The sequence below is a fragment of the Thunnus maccoyii genome, chromosome 5 (assembly GCF_910596095.1).
Source record: "Thunnus maccoyii chromosome 5, fThuMac1.1, whole genome shotgun sequence".
In the NCBI taxonomy this organism is placed as follows: domain Eukaryota; kingdom Metazoa; phylum Chordata; class Actinopteri; order Scombriformes; family Scombridae; genus Thunnus; species Thunnus maccoyii.
Genome location: NC_056537.1, coordinates 15,965,525 through 15,981,930, shown reverse-complemented (window position 1 = coordinate 15,981,930; position 16,406 = coordinate 15,965,525). Strand labels below are relative to the sequence as shown.

The 16,406-nt window shown below is 40.2% G+C and overlaps 1 protein-coding gene across 1 annotated transcript in view; it reads right to left on the bottom strand.

Annotated features, from left to right (window-relative positions):
• Positions 1–16,406, bottom strand: part of megf11 (multiple EGF-like-domains 11) — an 81,033-nt gene that overhangs the window by 60,651 nt on the left and 3,976 nt on the right. Inside the window, exons 2-5 of the mRNA XM_042412941.1 lie at positions 6,716–6,857; positions 3,225–3,339; positions 2,361–2,462; positions 1,823–1,923 (exon numbers count right to left, since the gene is read on the bottom strand). Coding sequence (XP_042268875.1) covers positions 1,823–1,923; positions 2,361–2,462; positions 3,225–3,331 — 310 coding nt within the window. The 5' untranslated portion in view covers positions 3,332–3,339; positions 6,716–6,857. The remainder of the gene's footprint in view (positions 1–1,822; positions 1,924–2,360; positions 2,463–3,224; positions 3,340–6,715; positions 6,858–16,406) is intronic.

Below are 16,406 nucleotides of genomic sequence, written 5' to 3'. Positions count from 1 at the left end.
TTCTCACATCCTCTACGTAGGCTAGTTATGGATTAAGGTAATGACTTAAGACATATCAAAGGTCACGGAATTAATAAAGACCTCTAGTTGGAAACTTGAAGCACTAATTAAAGAAAAACAGATCAAAGTTCAATGTAGAGACACGTAGATAGTAGAGAGCTTTGAGCAAACAGTCACTTGAAAAGACAGAATGAAACAAAATAACAAAGAAAAAGCATCGTTAAAGATTATGTTGCTGATTTAGTGTTGGAAGCCTTGTGTGCTTGTGTGATTATTTTTGGTTAATTCAAGGCCTTCACATCCCCTGATTCATTTAGTCATCTCTCATTGGAGCTAATATAATGCTGATGTGGTGCCATATAATTAAAAAAAAAATGCAGACAGGATTAAAAGGCAAACACTCTTGAAACATTTTCTGACTTCTAATGGAATAGTCTTCATGGAGAAAGCTACAGTAAACTAACAATACTCGAGGGGGATATTTTACATTCAGTAAACAACAAAGTATCCTGAAATAGATGACTTGAGTTAATTTTGGGTCGATTTACTCTATAATGCCCCCTTTTGTCACTGCATGCAAAACAGCTCGGGGAGTACAAATCTCTTAATCCTGGTAGTGAGAGTGCTAGGATTAAAAGGGGTGGAACAGTTTGCAAAGGCAGCAGAAAGCAAAACTGCCCTCTTGGCCCCTATCAGCTCAGTCTCCCCCACTTCACCTGAAAGAGGTCTGAAGGGGAGAGGGGCGGTTTTCCCTTTCAGCTCAACATAATAACAAAATAAGACCAATTGTTCCTGAAACGGGGAGGCCAAAACTGAGAGGCACCTACGCAGTTTGCAGACTCACCTGTTAACACCCTGAAAGGACTATTAATGAATAACTTCATTGTCAGACAGATGGTTAATGAATGCATTATTGATCAATATGAGCCTCCCTCGTCAAGACCCTCAGATAATCACACCGGCTCTTATTCTTTGCTGGCCGGCTTCCAGGTGCTCTGCTGCCCTGAGGCTAGTAAAGCCTAGACAAGGACAAGATTGGCGGTGGTCAAAGAGCATACCCACATGGCTGTAGTCACTGTATCAGTAACTCCCTCATGTTGCAAAAGATCTAGGAAAATATTGAAGTGTGATTCTAATCTTACTTAAAGGGAATAAAACATTAGGTAGGGTGAGAATATCAAAAACGTAAGTCTCAGAAGCTATATGTTCTTTCTTTATTTGGCCAACATTAAAAATATTCACTTTGATGTGTGCATAAAAATAGAAATCAATGACCATTAATGAAGCTATAAAAATGACAGTGAAGGATTGTTATCAGCATACTGCTGCAGTCCAATTTTCACAGCTTCTGCTTTTTTTATGTTATTGAATTCCAGTGTGGTTTTATGGCGGGTGCAATACCTACTCAGTCTGTAACTAGGACCCACTTGGCTCGTTAAGTTTTCTCATTGTTATACAACTTCAATTAAATTACTCTTGCTGGAAGAGTAAAGCAGGGAGCAGTCTATAGTGTAAAATAGTGTGCTGTCATGTTAAATCATGCTCAGTCATCTTAAACTGAGTAAATTCACAAGGATGGTGGCATGCTAACAGAAGAGGAAGTGGTGAGGTGTTATTGGGCATTCCCAATAAAGAGCATCAGACTGGGGGCGGGGGCGACGGAGGTGTGTGGGGTGCCAGTAGCTTGGCGGGAAGTTTATCTGCACGCCACGCACAGTAACAATCAATCCTAATATTTACTCCTTTTCATTAAATGTCTAGCAGACAACCTGAAATGTCATCGCAGAGGACAAAGGAGGTAGAAAAAAAATCAGATACTCACGAACACACAAGTCTCCGCTTTCAAAGTAACCAGGGCAACACTGCGAGCGGCGCCTATACATGGTCCTCACTCCCCGCCGGTAAGCCGTCTTATAGCTTATCCTGGAGAAAAAGACACACCGAGACAGCTACGTGATGTAAAGAGTGACCCCTCTTGAAGGGCAGGAAACATAGAAGTTAAAAGTAAGTTGTGCCACAATTAATTTTCTACTGTAACTGGTTTATAAGATTATAATATAAAAGGACAACAGAGAAGTAAGAAATAAAAGCAAGTGAAATTATGTGTTAAACACTGGCTGTATAGCAGTCACTATTTGGGAGGTGAATCTCTGTGTACTTATTTACTTGAATACCCACTATAAACCTTAATGGAGTAATTAAAACATTTACTGTAAGATGATCAGAGGCATCTTGGCTCTAATCACTTCACTGTCAGCCATGTTAACAAGGAAATTTACTGTTGGCTATGACTTTGGGGGACAGTAAAGGTCGAAATGAAACAAGTATGGGGACGAATTAGAAGGCTCCTCAAAACGTACCTGTGCCTTGTGCACTTAAACCAGTTGAGGATGTCGGTGCATCTGGTGTAGTAGACCTGGTCAAATGGGTGAGCGTAGGATTCCTGGACTGTCACAGCATAGCTAAAAGACAGAAATGTAAAGACACTGCTGCAGTGGATGTTGCTGGGCATATACATTTTCATGCACCTTGGAGATGTTTGGAGAAAAAAAAAACAACAGCGCACAGGTCCTGTCAATGGATAGAGTAGCAATGAAAGTAATACAATAACTTTGATATGCAAAGAAAGGACATGAAAGGACCTTTTTGGTGATTCATGTTAGTGATATATGCAGCTAGAGGCAGTGTGAGGATATTGGAGGACCTCAAAGCCATGAGCACAACCCACTTATGGAATTCATTTTGATGCCAACAAGGTGGAACCACAATCCCTAAGTACTGTCACCTTGGTCAGGCAATAATCCAGATAATATATCTTCACAGCTTTCTTTCCTCCCCTTTGCATCAAGGACAGAAATTATTCCTGCTTATTTCTCATAAGTGACACTGCTCAGCACAACTAATAATTATTCAGACTCTATGGCTGTAGTGATTGATTTGGATGAGAGTACACACTGATCAATTTGCCTGCGTATTTCATTTGAAGCTGCAACTCCTCCCATCTCTCAGCACTTGGCGACTCGAGCTGTGTGAGATCGATACTGCTGTATGGACTTTGAGAATAGATCTGGAACTTTGGTTAAGAGCGCTTGTTGCAGGTACACTGAAAACGTTCCAGGATCGACAACGTCTGTCCTGGGAGCTGGCGCCGCCGAACCACTGCAGATTTTCTTTCAAATCAAAATTCAATGTAAAGTGGTAAACACAAGAGGATACACTCTCACCTTTCCCAGTGGCTGCAGACATTGGGGTCATCCGGGTTTAGACTCCATACACCAGCGGTGAAGCCCAAAACAAGGAGCAGGGCCAGCAGGGCAACAGATGACCCCATCCTTCGCTCTGAAAGGGGGAAAGAAAGATATATGGTTGTCCTTTGACTGTAACATGGATCATTTCTCATGTTGACCTTTCTAATATAAACTTTCTTGCCCTTGGCAATGGTGCATTCAGGTAATTTAATGACCTTTAAAGTAGTTTCTGAGCAAGAATTATCCAAATATGTGTATGCTTGTTTAAATGAATAGTTAAACAAAAAAGCCCTTTATTGAGATAATCTGTAGATATGTAACAGTTCATTTGTGATTTTTGCGTGTGTGTGTGTGTGTGTGTGTGTGTGTGTGTGTGTGTTTGTGCGTGCGTGTGTGTGTGTTTCGTTTCTTTTCCTTTTTCCACATGCCTTGTATATGCAATACCGGAAGATGTATATTTTGTTAAATAGTGGTGTCTTCTGTAATCTGAAGTGGGATGGGCCAAAATATAAAAAAAAACATTTTGGGAAATACGCTTATTTTCTTTCATGCAGAGAGTTAGATGAGAACTCTCACATCTGCAGCTATAGCCTGCAGCTGGATAGCCTAGCTTAGCATAAAGACTGGAAGCAGGGGGAAACAGCTAGCGTGGCTCTGTCCAAAAGTAACAAAAATCATACAACTGCAGGGCTGCCAAGTCTCACGCATTAACGGTGAGACTCATGCAATTGACACTTTTCACACGCTCTCACGCCACACATCCACACGTTTTCTCACGCAGTGAAAAACAAATTCATAACTGATAACATTGTGGCGCGAAAAGAGGACACTGACAGTGCACAGACAAACAAGACAGAGCAGCACTATGCAGCAGCGAGTTATTCAGCGAGAAATATACACAAATCTATTATTGTAATGTATTCCCATGCATACTACTCAGTGTAATCTCAGTCAACGGCTCTTCTGGCAGCAGCACAGCGTCTCTCCCGCTCCTCTCCTGCGCACACAGGCAGGAGAGTGAGTTACTATGGTTACAGGGACGGCTGTGTCTGTTGGCTGTTCCCAAAAATAGGATTTTAGGTTAGTTGCGAGGCCATTTCATTCATGCAAATTGTTTGCACTTTGTTGCAATTATTAGACTTTGAAGATGGCCTTGTGAGTATTGAGAATAGCAACCCTCAGGTTTAACATTATTTAACCAGGTTTAATTTTCCAAACCATATTGTGATGTGTTGTGAGGCTATTTCATTTATATAAATTGTTTGTCCTTGTTTGACCGTGAAGATGGCCTAGTAGCCTGCAACCTATTACCAGGCTACATAATGTTTTTATAAATATTATTTCAAATATGAAATAGCAATTCTTCTAATAATCATTTCCAGTCCTGATCCACCCAATTATATATTGTTCTTCATGCACTGATGGTTTTCATAGCACCCTCAATCTAGGTGGCTTTTTCATGACTTAATCCAAGAGGTTAGGTGGTGTAGAAATGCAGGATTTTGTTTTAAATTACATTTTTTTCTTTTTCTGGGGGACGACCCCAGAACGACCCCCCGCCAATTATGTATCTTTCCAAGTTTGTTCCCCCATTTTAAAACATAACCAGGCGCCCGTAGTGAGGAACATTGATCTTTTTTATCCTATGTTTTGAAGAAAAATATGTGTAATATATGGGATGTATATCAAAATGCTACTCAATAAACACAAATTAGCAAAAAGAAAAATTCTGAAAAAGGTATTGGTTCATAAGGCCAGAGAGAGGTTGAGTGGGTCAGCTGACCACGAATAATGCTCATTTTATAATGAACAAAAATAAGTACTATGTATCCCCCCCTCAAAATCTCACAAATCTCACTCCAAGCTGAAGTCAAAACTTGGCAGCCCTGCTACTAGCACCTCTAAAACTCACTATTTAGCACACTATATCTAAGCCATAAAAAAACCAAAGAGTAAAAACGACAAGTTGTGGTTTTACAATTTCTTGGCACAGTGACTTCATGGAGTCTTTGGATCACCAGTGTGATAGCCAGGCAACCAGCTCCAGGAAGTCACTGTGCTGACCAAGAAATAGTCCAGCACATAACCCCTCATGAAACCAATGAGTCCGATTTTGTTACTTTTGGACAGAGCAAAGCTAGCTGTTTCCAGTTTTTGTGCTAAGCTAACAGGCTGCTGGCTGTATCTTCATATTTACCACACAGACATGAGAGAAATGTCAAGTTTCTCTTCTAAGTCTCAACAAGAAAGCGAATAAGCGTATTTCCCAAGATGTCAAACTATTCCTTTTAAGTATTTTTCAAGCTAGGATTATCAAAAAAACATATCCTTGTTTAACATTTGTTACTGTGTGTTGTCTCCTTTAGTAAGACCTTCAAAAAGCACCTGCAGCAAAGATGAAACCTCCCTGTGACAGTGACAGAGATGCAGATTTGTTTAGACCAGCAGGTTATTTCATTAGACGTATGGGCAGAGGAAGAGTGCATATGATCAAGGGACATGACAGTGATGGATTCTCCACACGCACAGGTCGTAGCTTACCAAATCTATACGGACGACAAAGGATGTGCACATGACACATGTATGACTGACACACAGCATATCTCATACAGTAGGTTAATGCCTGAATGCCATTATAAGTAATGTAACTGTATCTTTTGTGTGGCAATGTGAGCATGACATTCACTTTTCAGAATAGGAAACTCACACTTTATTGTATTATAAACAACAAACACACAGGAATAAATGTAAATGTAAAACAGTATGGCTCAATGTGTCATGCATATGTGATAGTGTGTGTTGTGATGATCCTCTGTGAACAGACTATTAGGTTTGTATGAGCCTTGTATGTGCTTTGGCGTGTTATAGGAGATGTGACTGTATTCAATAACACAGGCATTTACATGTTCAGCTAATCTTCTGCATTGATAGCCACATGTAGTTCACTCACATGTGAAAGAAAATCAATCAGATCTCCACTTCCTCTAAGTAGCAGTTCATCCGAACAGGCAGAGGTTAAAGTCATGTTCATTTCCTTAACAGGATGATTAATCGATATACACACATGTAACAGGCTACAGCTGCTTTCATATTCAGGCTCTTCTTTGAAACAATCCTGTTAAATACTACAGGGACTCTGCTTGATTGACTAGAAAGCTTTTATTGCTCCTGTGATTAGACCACCACCCCTAGCCATTTCTCTGAATGCCTCTGGGCAAGAGCAATACCTCATAACTTGTCATTTCATATCTCTCAAACCTCATAAGATCTCGGTCACAAACCTACGGTGTGAGGCCGAGAGCTGATAAAATTAGGATTATCTTGAAAATTTGTGGCAAAATTAAGTGAATCAGTGGCTGTTGGTAGTTGTTAGAGTGATGGCTGCGAGCAAAGTAAGTGCCACGGAGCCCTTGAAGAAAGAGACAGTGACAGATCTAATAGCCAGAGGCACGTGGCCTTAAGCTCACCTAATCTTACAGCCTGTGGTCCCTGTGTGTTTTTTTTTTTTTTGTGGATGCTGAGGGGGCTCTGGAAGCACAAAGTGACAGAAGTGCCGCTGTGCTCAGACACACACACACTCGCTGGGAGAAGTGATGACAGGTCGCAGATCTGTGGGAGAGAAGAAAAATAATGAGCTTATGATGACACACAGAAGACACGCTTCCTTGCTTGCTCTCACACGCATGCGCGCACACAAACTCATAAATTTCTTATGGGATCAAGAATCTCAACAGGGGTATAGTTCACAAAAGCTGCTCTTGAAAGGCCAATTTACTCTGTGCAGCCTCCACACCCGACCACACAGTTTTCATTCCATTTTGTGTCCCTCCTACCTGGTATCCACAGACCCACTTATCCAACTCAAGAGGGGCTCTGTTCACACTTCAAACACTACAAGTGGCTTGTCCATAATGTGACAAGATTACGTTATCTGTACTCATTAACAAAGCCTACACAAGGGTTATTGCAATGATAATACAGGCGTGAACAGAACATTAATGTGTTTATCATCGCTCTCACTACACTGCTCTTAATGATTCCTCCAGAAGGTCAGAGGGCGCATTTGAGATGCTTCTGCCCTTCATTTGCTGTGAATTCTGAATTAAAATGTAAACACAAGCCTAACAAAGTAATATAGCTGTTTTTGTTCTTGGCAGAATAAATAATTCAGCTTTTTTCTTTTGCATATTAAGTGTTGCTAAGGCCCAGCTGGGTGGACACTGAGACGGAAGACTGAAGAATTATTGTAGGTGGACTCATTATGTCTATAATACTCACTGATAAGATCATTGAGAGACATCTGTTTGGAAATCAGAACAGAATTTAAATGAACCTGTCAACCAAGGCAACATCAAAGAGCTAGCTGTGGTGTGTTCTACACTTTTACGGCAATGAGCACTAATCTATAACATAAATAACATTCATATTTGAATTACAAATTTGTCAGATTGGTTAAAAAGGGTATACTTTACTTTTTGTATATACATTGTGACCCATTTTCACTCAACAAAAAAAATAGTTTATGTTCGTTTTTGCACTTTTGCTAGTGTGAAATTCAAGTAATATAAATTTAAAGCTACATGACTTTTTCATCATGAAATATAAATTTTTACTGGTTTTCTACAGCATGCAACAAGACACTTTGCTTAACCCTTCTGCTGATTGTGATCTGAGTACTGGATAGCAAACTTGTTAAAAGATGAGATGCTGCCACATGATGTGATGTGCTATTTGCAATGAACAGAAATGATTTTACTATGCTGCATGTATTTATTGATCCACCGTGATCTGCGAGCACCATGTAGGCACAACACGCTTGTTTACTGTCTAATGTCATCAGAAGTGCAACACACTGCAGTTGCACATACTGATCTGAATGTCCAGGTTTTAATGCTAAGTCTGTTAGATCTGGTCACAGTCTACCTCCACAGAGATATTTGTGTTCAGTACTGCATATTTCAGTACAACAGCTTGGTGACTTTAAAAATCTGAATGTCAAGGACAAGATACTTCCTGATATTCTGTCAAGCCTGAACAGATCCCTGCCATTTCCTCTAGCATGGACTTAACATTTAAATGTTAAAAAAAGACAAAGAAAGTACACTTTTAATAATGGTGCACTTGGTCTAAGTGAATTTCTGTATCATTCTTGATTCTGCATACAGCAAGCGTAAACATAGAACATAAGACAGATGAGTCTGATCAATGTGATTCTTACCACTTGGAGCTCTCCAGTAGCCTCCTCCCTGTATGTGCCAGCATCCACAAAAACAGTTGATTTCTGTTTTGATTTCAACTGTGTTCACTTTATACCAAGAAAAATGTTCTCCACAGACTGTATTCACCCTAAATTAATTCCTCTCTTGTTCCTCAACACTCAACACATTACTGAGACTATGAAACCTTCTCATTCGCCGTACTGCTGCATCTGATCCTGCTGACAAACTGCTGAAATAGCAACATCTGTTAATGGAGACACAAGTGCAAAGAACAAGAAGTAGGGTATATAGTGAGCCTGTTTGTAGGATGTAGTGTATGTGAGGATAAGCACCGGTGAATCTTGACATAGACGCGTACGGTTAACATCGGACACCTGCCCGCAGAAACATTGATGCTGATGAGCCCGAGCCACCTCGTTCTGCCTATCAGCAGAGACATCTGCATGATTAAAGTCGTGTGTCTTCAGTGTGTGACTTATTAAAGTGCAATGCAATTAACCACCCGTCCCCTGGCTGACCAGCACCTGCACTCTTCCATGAATGATGCTCAGCAGGCATGACTGACTGGCACTAGTCAGAGGCTCACCTCCCATCTATGGATCCCAGCTGCTATTCAGGCTCATCTCAGTGCTCTATGTGCTCATTTATCAAAATGTGCTGTTTCGTCTTGTTCGTGTTAATTTACATCTACGTAATGGAAACCAGTCAATGGAAACAATACTTGCTATTGCAATCTTGTCTGGGGCGGCAGAGAGAATGCCTGATCAGTTGTGGGCTTCTGTGTGCAACATGTCTTTGCACAATCAGTCTATTATCCCTCCTCTAAATTCAAACTGAGAGCTCATATACAATTTTTATGAGAATTCTTCCGGCCACTCAATCTGTTTTGTAATCACTACTGAAGGATTCCCGGAGCAACCTAATTTGGAGTGATCTAAAAGGTTACAGGTGTAACCACGCAGCACAGAGTGCCAATGAGATAAGCCCCACTGCTGGCCATCCCTGTCTGCTGCTGGGGGCTGTGTCATTAAGAGTCAGGCCTCATTAGAGAGGCCACGGTGTGGTGCATCATAGACACTGCTTCCCCTGGCTTCAGCCACATACCTGTGTGTCTGATATGTTCGAGGCCAAGAGGAGAGGACAATGACATGTCAGGGGAGGTACTGCTTTTTGACAAGTGCAGCAACAAAACAAAATCCTGAATTCATGCTACCAATGACAAAAACTATATTTAAAAGCTCTTTGGATAGTATTTATTTAGGTTTTGGTTTAAACTGTGCTGTAATCAAATACATTTACCCACATATATCTATTGTCTGCATCTTTATACTACATTTAAGGGACGTATTGGGTTTTTTTTACTCTTTTTTTACTCTACATTTCTCTGACAATTATGGTTACCAGTTACTTTGCAGATTAATATTTTATTAATTAATTATTTAAATTATATGATCAATTTATAATATAATTTAATACATTAAAAATGAGCTTCACCTCAGCCAGCTACAATATTAAAATACTGCTTACATGTCAATGCATTAATACTAATAATCAAATAACATAATATACACAATACAATAATAACACTCAGGAAGTGAATATTCTGCATAACTTTTCCTTTTCATATTTGATACATTTAAGTACATTTTGCTGGTGACACCTTTGTAATGTTACATTAGTACACTTTTGAACTCAGGGCTTGTAGCGGTATTTTTACATCATTGTGTTTTTACTGTCACTATCTGAACACTTCTACTGCTGATTGTGGTGATAATTCCCATTAAGCATTAGTATGTGCTAAACTTTATAGCAACAAGGAATCCAGTTAGTGATTTTACTTAGTTTCTTCCGACTTCTTGTTTTGCTCCTCTGTACACACATCACTTTAAAGAGACCAAGTACATGAATTGGCATCAAGTATGATGAAGTCATGAAGTCTGAGAGGATGTTTGTTGCTGCATTTATGGATATTTCAGTAATGCTGACAGCATGAAGCGCAGCCAAGGCAGCAATGTCTTACACCTGATCTCAGTAAAAATGCACTCCTGGGTACTTTACTTTTTATTACGCTTCAATGATTAGGAATGCCAGCTTGACATGATCCAGCTAAGGATTAACACAATCTCTCAATCACAGACTGGACACTCTGTGACTTAAATACTGCTGAGCTCTGGTTATGGACATTCATACTTCAACCCATATATGAGGACAGACAGTCAAGGTTCAGATTTTTTCAGGGAGATAATTCCATTCTGCTTTAGCTCTGGGCTTTTGCATATGATTTTCTAAGCAGAGAGTGAAGATGGACAGGAGGGACAGAAGATAGATGTGCAATATTCATATTGTTAGCATGCACAACATTTATATGTATGCAGTTTGTCAGTTTCCCAGGAGAAAGTGCCAGTGCACTCAGCCCCTGCAGCAACTCACTATAAATGATGGTATATTGTATTAAAGAAGAGAAAAATGTTGTTTGGAATTAGACTTAATTTTAAATATTGCAGGTGTGCACTACAAATTATAACTTTGATTCTTTGTAAATACACACAATCATTCTTCAAATGAGTCTCACAAAGTCAGACTTGGTCATGTTTTTAATTCTGGTGGAGGTTTTAAATATGATCACACTTTATAAATACAAACTATTTTGGTATTGAATTGATTATGGGATGGAAATTGATCAGTTAGTGGAGTTACAATTTCCTGTGTTAAGCCTCCAAACTTGGATTTAATTTAAACTTCGATTCATGGTGTTTCAAGTCAGTCTTCGAACCATTGATTGATATATAATTATCCATCATCAGTTGACAGCTCTAATCGTCAGCAATTAGGAAATCCCCGAGAGAAGATTCAACTGTTGCACTGGGCCATCAACAAGCGGCCTCATGAAACGGCTGCAACACAACAGCAACAACACAACTTTTATGATTGTGATTTCCATTTGGTGGTTGAGGCACCTGGGAAAATGCTGTGCGTCGTTTAACAGGAGCTTAATTCTGGCCACATGGTTTATTCATGTGGCGACCGCTGATATCACGACTCTCATAAATCACGCAGTGCGGCATGCTGGACGTCCACGCACTCGGGCAAGGCTCACTAATCTCAACACCATCTTTCATCTGAATAACCTTGCCTTACCGCAGGGCAGGCCAACACCAGACACAGCCCATTGGAGGGAGTCTCTCCTCATACTTTTATTTCTTTTACTCTGGGCACAAAGACTTTCTGCAGCCTGTCAGAGCAGACAAACATTGTCCTGTGCGCTCCGAGGCAGGAATCAACCCACTCTCAACCACAGGCAATAATGAGAAATTGCTTCATGGACATCAGAGGAACTAATCTAGTCTAACGTTAGCTTTATGAATGTAGAATCAGACACACAAGGGAGGAGAGCAGCGGAGCCGGTTGAGCCATCTGTTCAGAAGTGGTTCAAAGAAAGAGTAGAAAATCTGAAACTAATGTGAGTAAACATGATCATCAAATATTTAAAACCGAGCATATAGCAACGTTGCCCTCATTTTTCTTATAGTTTTTATAATGTCAAACATTATCACATTTTTTGTAATTAATTGGAGTTCTTATTCACATAGCAGGCACAATCTCCAATCTCTACCATCATAAACATGTCACCAATTACCAGCTTTAGGCCTACATTTTCTGCAAGAAAACTAATTAGTGAAATAACACCACTTAATGAACCAAAATAACAATGTGCCTGATGTCACATAGCTCAGCCTGCTGCTCAGACCAGTCACTATGTTTCACCCCATGCTTCTAATAACAAACGCCAGGCATCACACTGACAGCCAAATGTGCTGCAATGCCCGCCGCGCTATGTCTGTCCCCTCTCCACAGCCTGGCTCTGGCCTCCTGCTGCCACCAGGCAGAAGCACCAGTCAAGCTCCTCCTCACACCAGTAAGACTGTCCTTCCCCACACAGACAATTAGCCACCCTGTGACTGATTGTGAGTAATGAGAGCTGCTGGAGAACAGTTGGACATCTTAGGACAAATTAATGTGTGAATATTAGCCTGTTGAACCTTCTGCTCTCTCCCACCAGGATCATTTTCAGTGGAGAACAAAACTGAACTACTCTGCAGCTCTGGTCATGGAAGCATAACCACACAATCATGCATACTAAGTAACCTAGATAGTTATTATTGTGTTTTATAAAGTTACAGCTTCTACAGAGCTAGGGCCACACTCAGCAGAGGTGTGGTGTGAAAAGAAAAACAAATGAAAAAAAAAAAGGTGGAGGAAAGAAGGCATTGAACAGGCAAGTAGGGACGCTAGCTGAGCAGCTCGCCATGAAATGCTGAAACAACAGCATGGCTGCCAGGGCAATTTTACACCCCAATAGTTTCACACCTCAGCCACCAACCCTTCCAACTCTGAACCTTGTGTCTTCTTTGTGTCTTCATTTATTTTGTGTCAGTGTCCAAGATGTGAGAAGCCAAGCAGTGAGAAACGCGTCCCAAATGTCGCCGGGTAAGCGGTGTGTGAAGCAGACGGGGGGAGCAAGGAAGAGAAAAACCACTGTGCCTGGATGCACCTTGCTTTATGTGCAGACAGTGCTCCGCGATCTCAAAGGAGGGCTGGTTTTTTTGGGAGTACTGAACTTCACATTAGTCTAACACCTAAAAACGTCAACATATAAGTACATACTGATCACTGTATCTACTCTAGGTTTGTTATTTTAACAATCAATCAAGTGCAGGCCAAACTCCACTCATTATTCACAGAAAAAGAGGCTGTGGCATGTGAATCTGTCTATATTTAAGTGTAATTTCTTCTCTAAAAATAACCAATTAGAATAAATATTAACTCTTTATGTTTGACTACATTTCCCACATTCCTTTCTAGATCAATGGTTTTCTCTCTCTGCTGGTGCAGCACATTAACCTTCTGGATCACTAGTCAATGACTGAAAGAGGAATGATTTACCATCATGATCATTAAATCTGAAAATATGCTCCTGCAGCACGCTACAGCCTGGCCACTGTAGGACCAGGTGATCTCAATTTAGAAAAATGAGATACATCAACTGGATTTGCATTCAACATGTATGCCCAATTTTTGCCACTATGACCTTTTAAATGTCCTTGAATCCACTTCAGCAAAATACGCCCACTTAGACTGAATGCATTTTAAAAAATGGACAAAAAGCAAGAGGAACGAACATGGCTCTGTTTAGCCTGCCTGATAAATACACAAAGAAGACATGACAGACTTAAATGAAGACAAATGGTGTAAAAATAAAACCAGTGAAAATCATGAAGAATGTGCTTGTACAATCATAAGGATGCACAGTCTAAAAACTGGGCTGAACAGCAGTGTTATGAAATATATTTTATATAAATCATCTTCTTCATTAGAGGTTTTCATTGTAAAAACTTGGCCTGCATCTCTGTTTCTTTGGCCTGCATCTCTTCCTTTGTAGTAACACAAGCATATAATTGTGTCGTATATCACAATTTTGTAAATATCACCATGCAGTCAAACATTCAAAATAAAAATTTAATGCGCTCAAACTTGCAACATTATTAGCCTACTGTGAAAACTATATTAATATATACATCAAGTTATATGAACCATGAAGCTGTGTGAAATTAATGATATCTGTCATGTCTGTTCATGGTTGAAATGGTGGAAAAATAACAAGCTTGTTTGATTGCAGTTTTCTCTGCCATCTAAACCTATACACACTTGTGCTATATATAAAAATACTAATACAAACATACTAACACCTCCTAAAAATGATAATTGTGGTAAAGTTTTCTCCATCTCCTCTGCAGCCTCACAAACTTACTTGCTTCTCTGTCTATTCCATTATTCTCTCCACTCTCCCTTGGCTGTCGCAGACAGGGCTGCCTGATGCTAGTGCTTGGGGTGCCAAGTGTTAGTGCCCTGACCTCCTGCTCTCTGGACAGACCTGAGTGCAAAAGCATTGCCGGTGAGGGGCCAAAGGAGATGGGACACTGGGCCGGCTGATGTGTTATTCATGAGTCGCCCCTGTTGAGTGGGCAGTTATTCAGCATCCGAATCCCAGATGTGGTTCAATCTGTGCTCCATTCACTGTCCTGACTGCTGGCCATTGATCACAAGCAAGGTACCCGGGTGCTGAATAAGCGCAGGAGCTTTATATTATAGGGCTCAAAGAGCCTCGCTGATAGCACAAAGATCCATCACAAGACATTGGAAACGGGCCAGAGTTCGCCTGCTAGAAGTGATCGGACACGTTGAGAAGAGATGCATCTGCAACATTTATTAAACAGGAGTAGCACAGCATGTGGCTGAGATGTGCAGGTAATATGTTATATGCCAGATATCCGTGCAATGTAGCAAAGTAGCTGTGTGTGTGTGTGTGTGTGTGTGTGTGTATGCATCTCTGTCTAAATCAAATTTCAGTTCCCCAGAAATCAGCTGCTCAGTGATTATATTTACACACTTAGAAACACACACACACACACACACACTGAAAATAGTACGATGAGGTGTCTCTCTGATAGGTGCCAGAGGGAAGGTATCACACTCTAATAGGCATCACACTATTGATGGACAGTTGAGATACTTTATTCATCAATCACATATACGCAGCCAAATGTGGCTGCGTATAAATGTGACCACGACTCTTCCCGTTCTGTATTTGTCAGGATGATGATCATCTATCATCGATCATCTAGCAGAATTACTGTATAATGTGAAATGTGAATAATAATTACTATGTCAGCTAGCCTACTGAAACATATAGTGCTCACTATATTTACCGAAACACCTATGTAACAACCCTGTGGCCTGATAGGTTCATGCTCAGGTTAGTGTTTCATGTTGATTACATGGTTTTCTCAGATCAGCTTTAAACTTTATCAGGCGTTTCCAAATTTTTTTTATCTTTCAAATGTCTATTTTGTTAGTTAGCACGTCTGATTTCTGATTAAATATTGTTTGATAAAAAGAAACCAGTACAAGACGTTTCCATTAATTTAGGAATTTCCACTGTGGGATTCTGGTAGATTTTGTCTGTTAAACTTCTGTTTAGCAGGAGTTAGTATTGTTAAGATCTCTTTAATCGATAAGGTATTTCAAAATGGCCTCTCTCCCCTCTTGTGATCAGTGTTATGAATAATCTTCTAAATAAGATTTCTAGGGACTTTTATCAAATGAATTATATCCAGCCTCTTGGCACCTTTTTGACGCTGTCAAATTAACATTAAATATTAAATGTCAGCATGTTTCTGAGAGGACTATATTTCAATTCTCTGTACTCCTGAAACAACCTTAGTTCTCAAAAGAAAAAAACAATCAGCCAAGATTTAATATTCTAACTAAATATCTGCAGTTTCTCTACCGTCTAAATAAGTGATTAAATTATTTTTAAACTCCACAGTAATTAGTAATAAAAGCCAGTGTATCTCATCTGCAAATGTAAAGCAGTGCGTTAACCATGCACATAAAGCATATGCCTGAGATGGAGAGTGGATTTTTGCTGTCTAAGGCATAATGATGAATAATAGTCTTATCAACAAAGCACAACACATCCCAATACACTGAGATCTTATCACTGCTCATTTCCTCTGCTCATATTTTTCCTGTATCTCTGCTGGAAAATGTGTTGCATGGTTCCCTGTACTGTAACTGACAGCTTAGTCATGTCAAAACACTTGGGCTTTATGGTAGCAGTCCTTTCACAAGACAAGGAAGGAAAAAAGTGGCAGGTGTAAGTAGATGCATCAGCAGTATTTGCAAAAAGTCACCAGATTCCCACAAGGGACGTGGTTGTCATTAAAACAAACAAGAAAAGAACTGATGAGTGCATTAATCAGAGCGCAGCCAGGCATCGGTGGGGAGCTGTAGTCCGTGGCGTTCCTCCCCAGGAGCGGCTGTACCTGAGGGAGGGGGGATTAACACAGCTCCACGCTGGAGCTCCTGTATCTGAAAT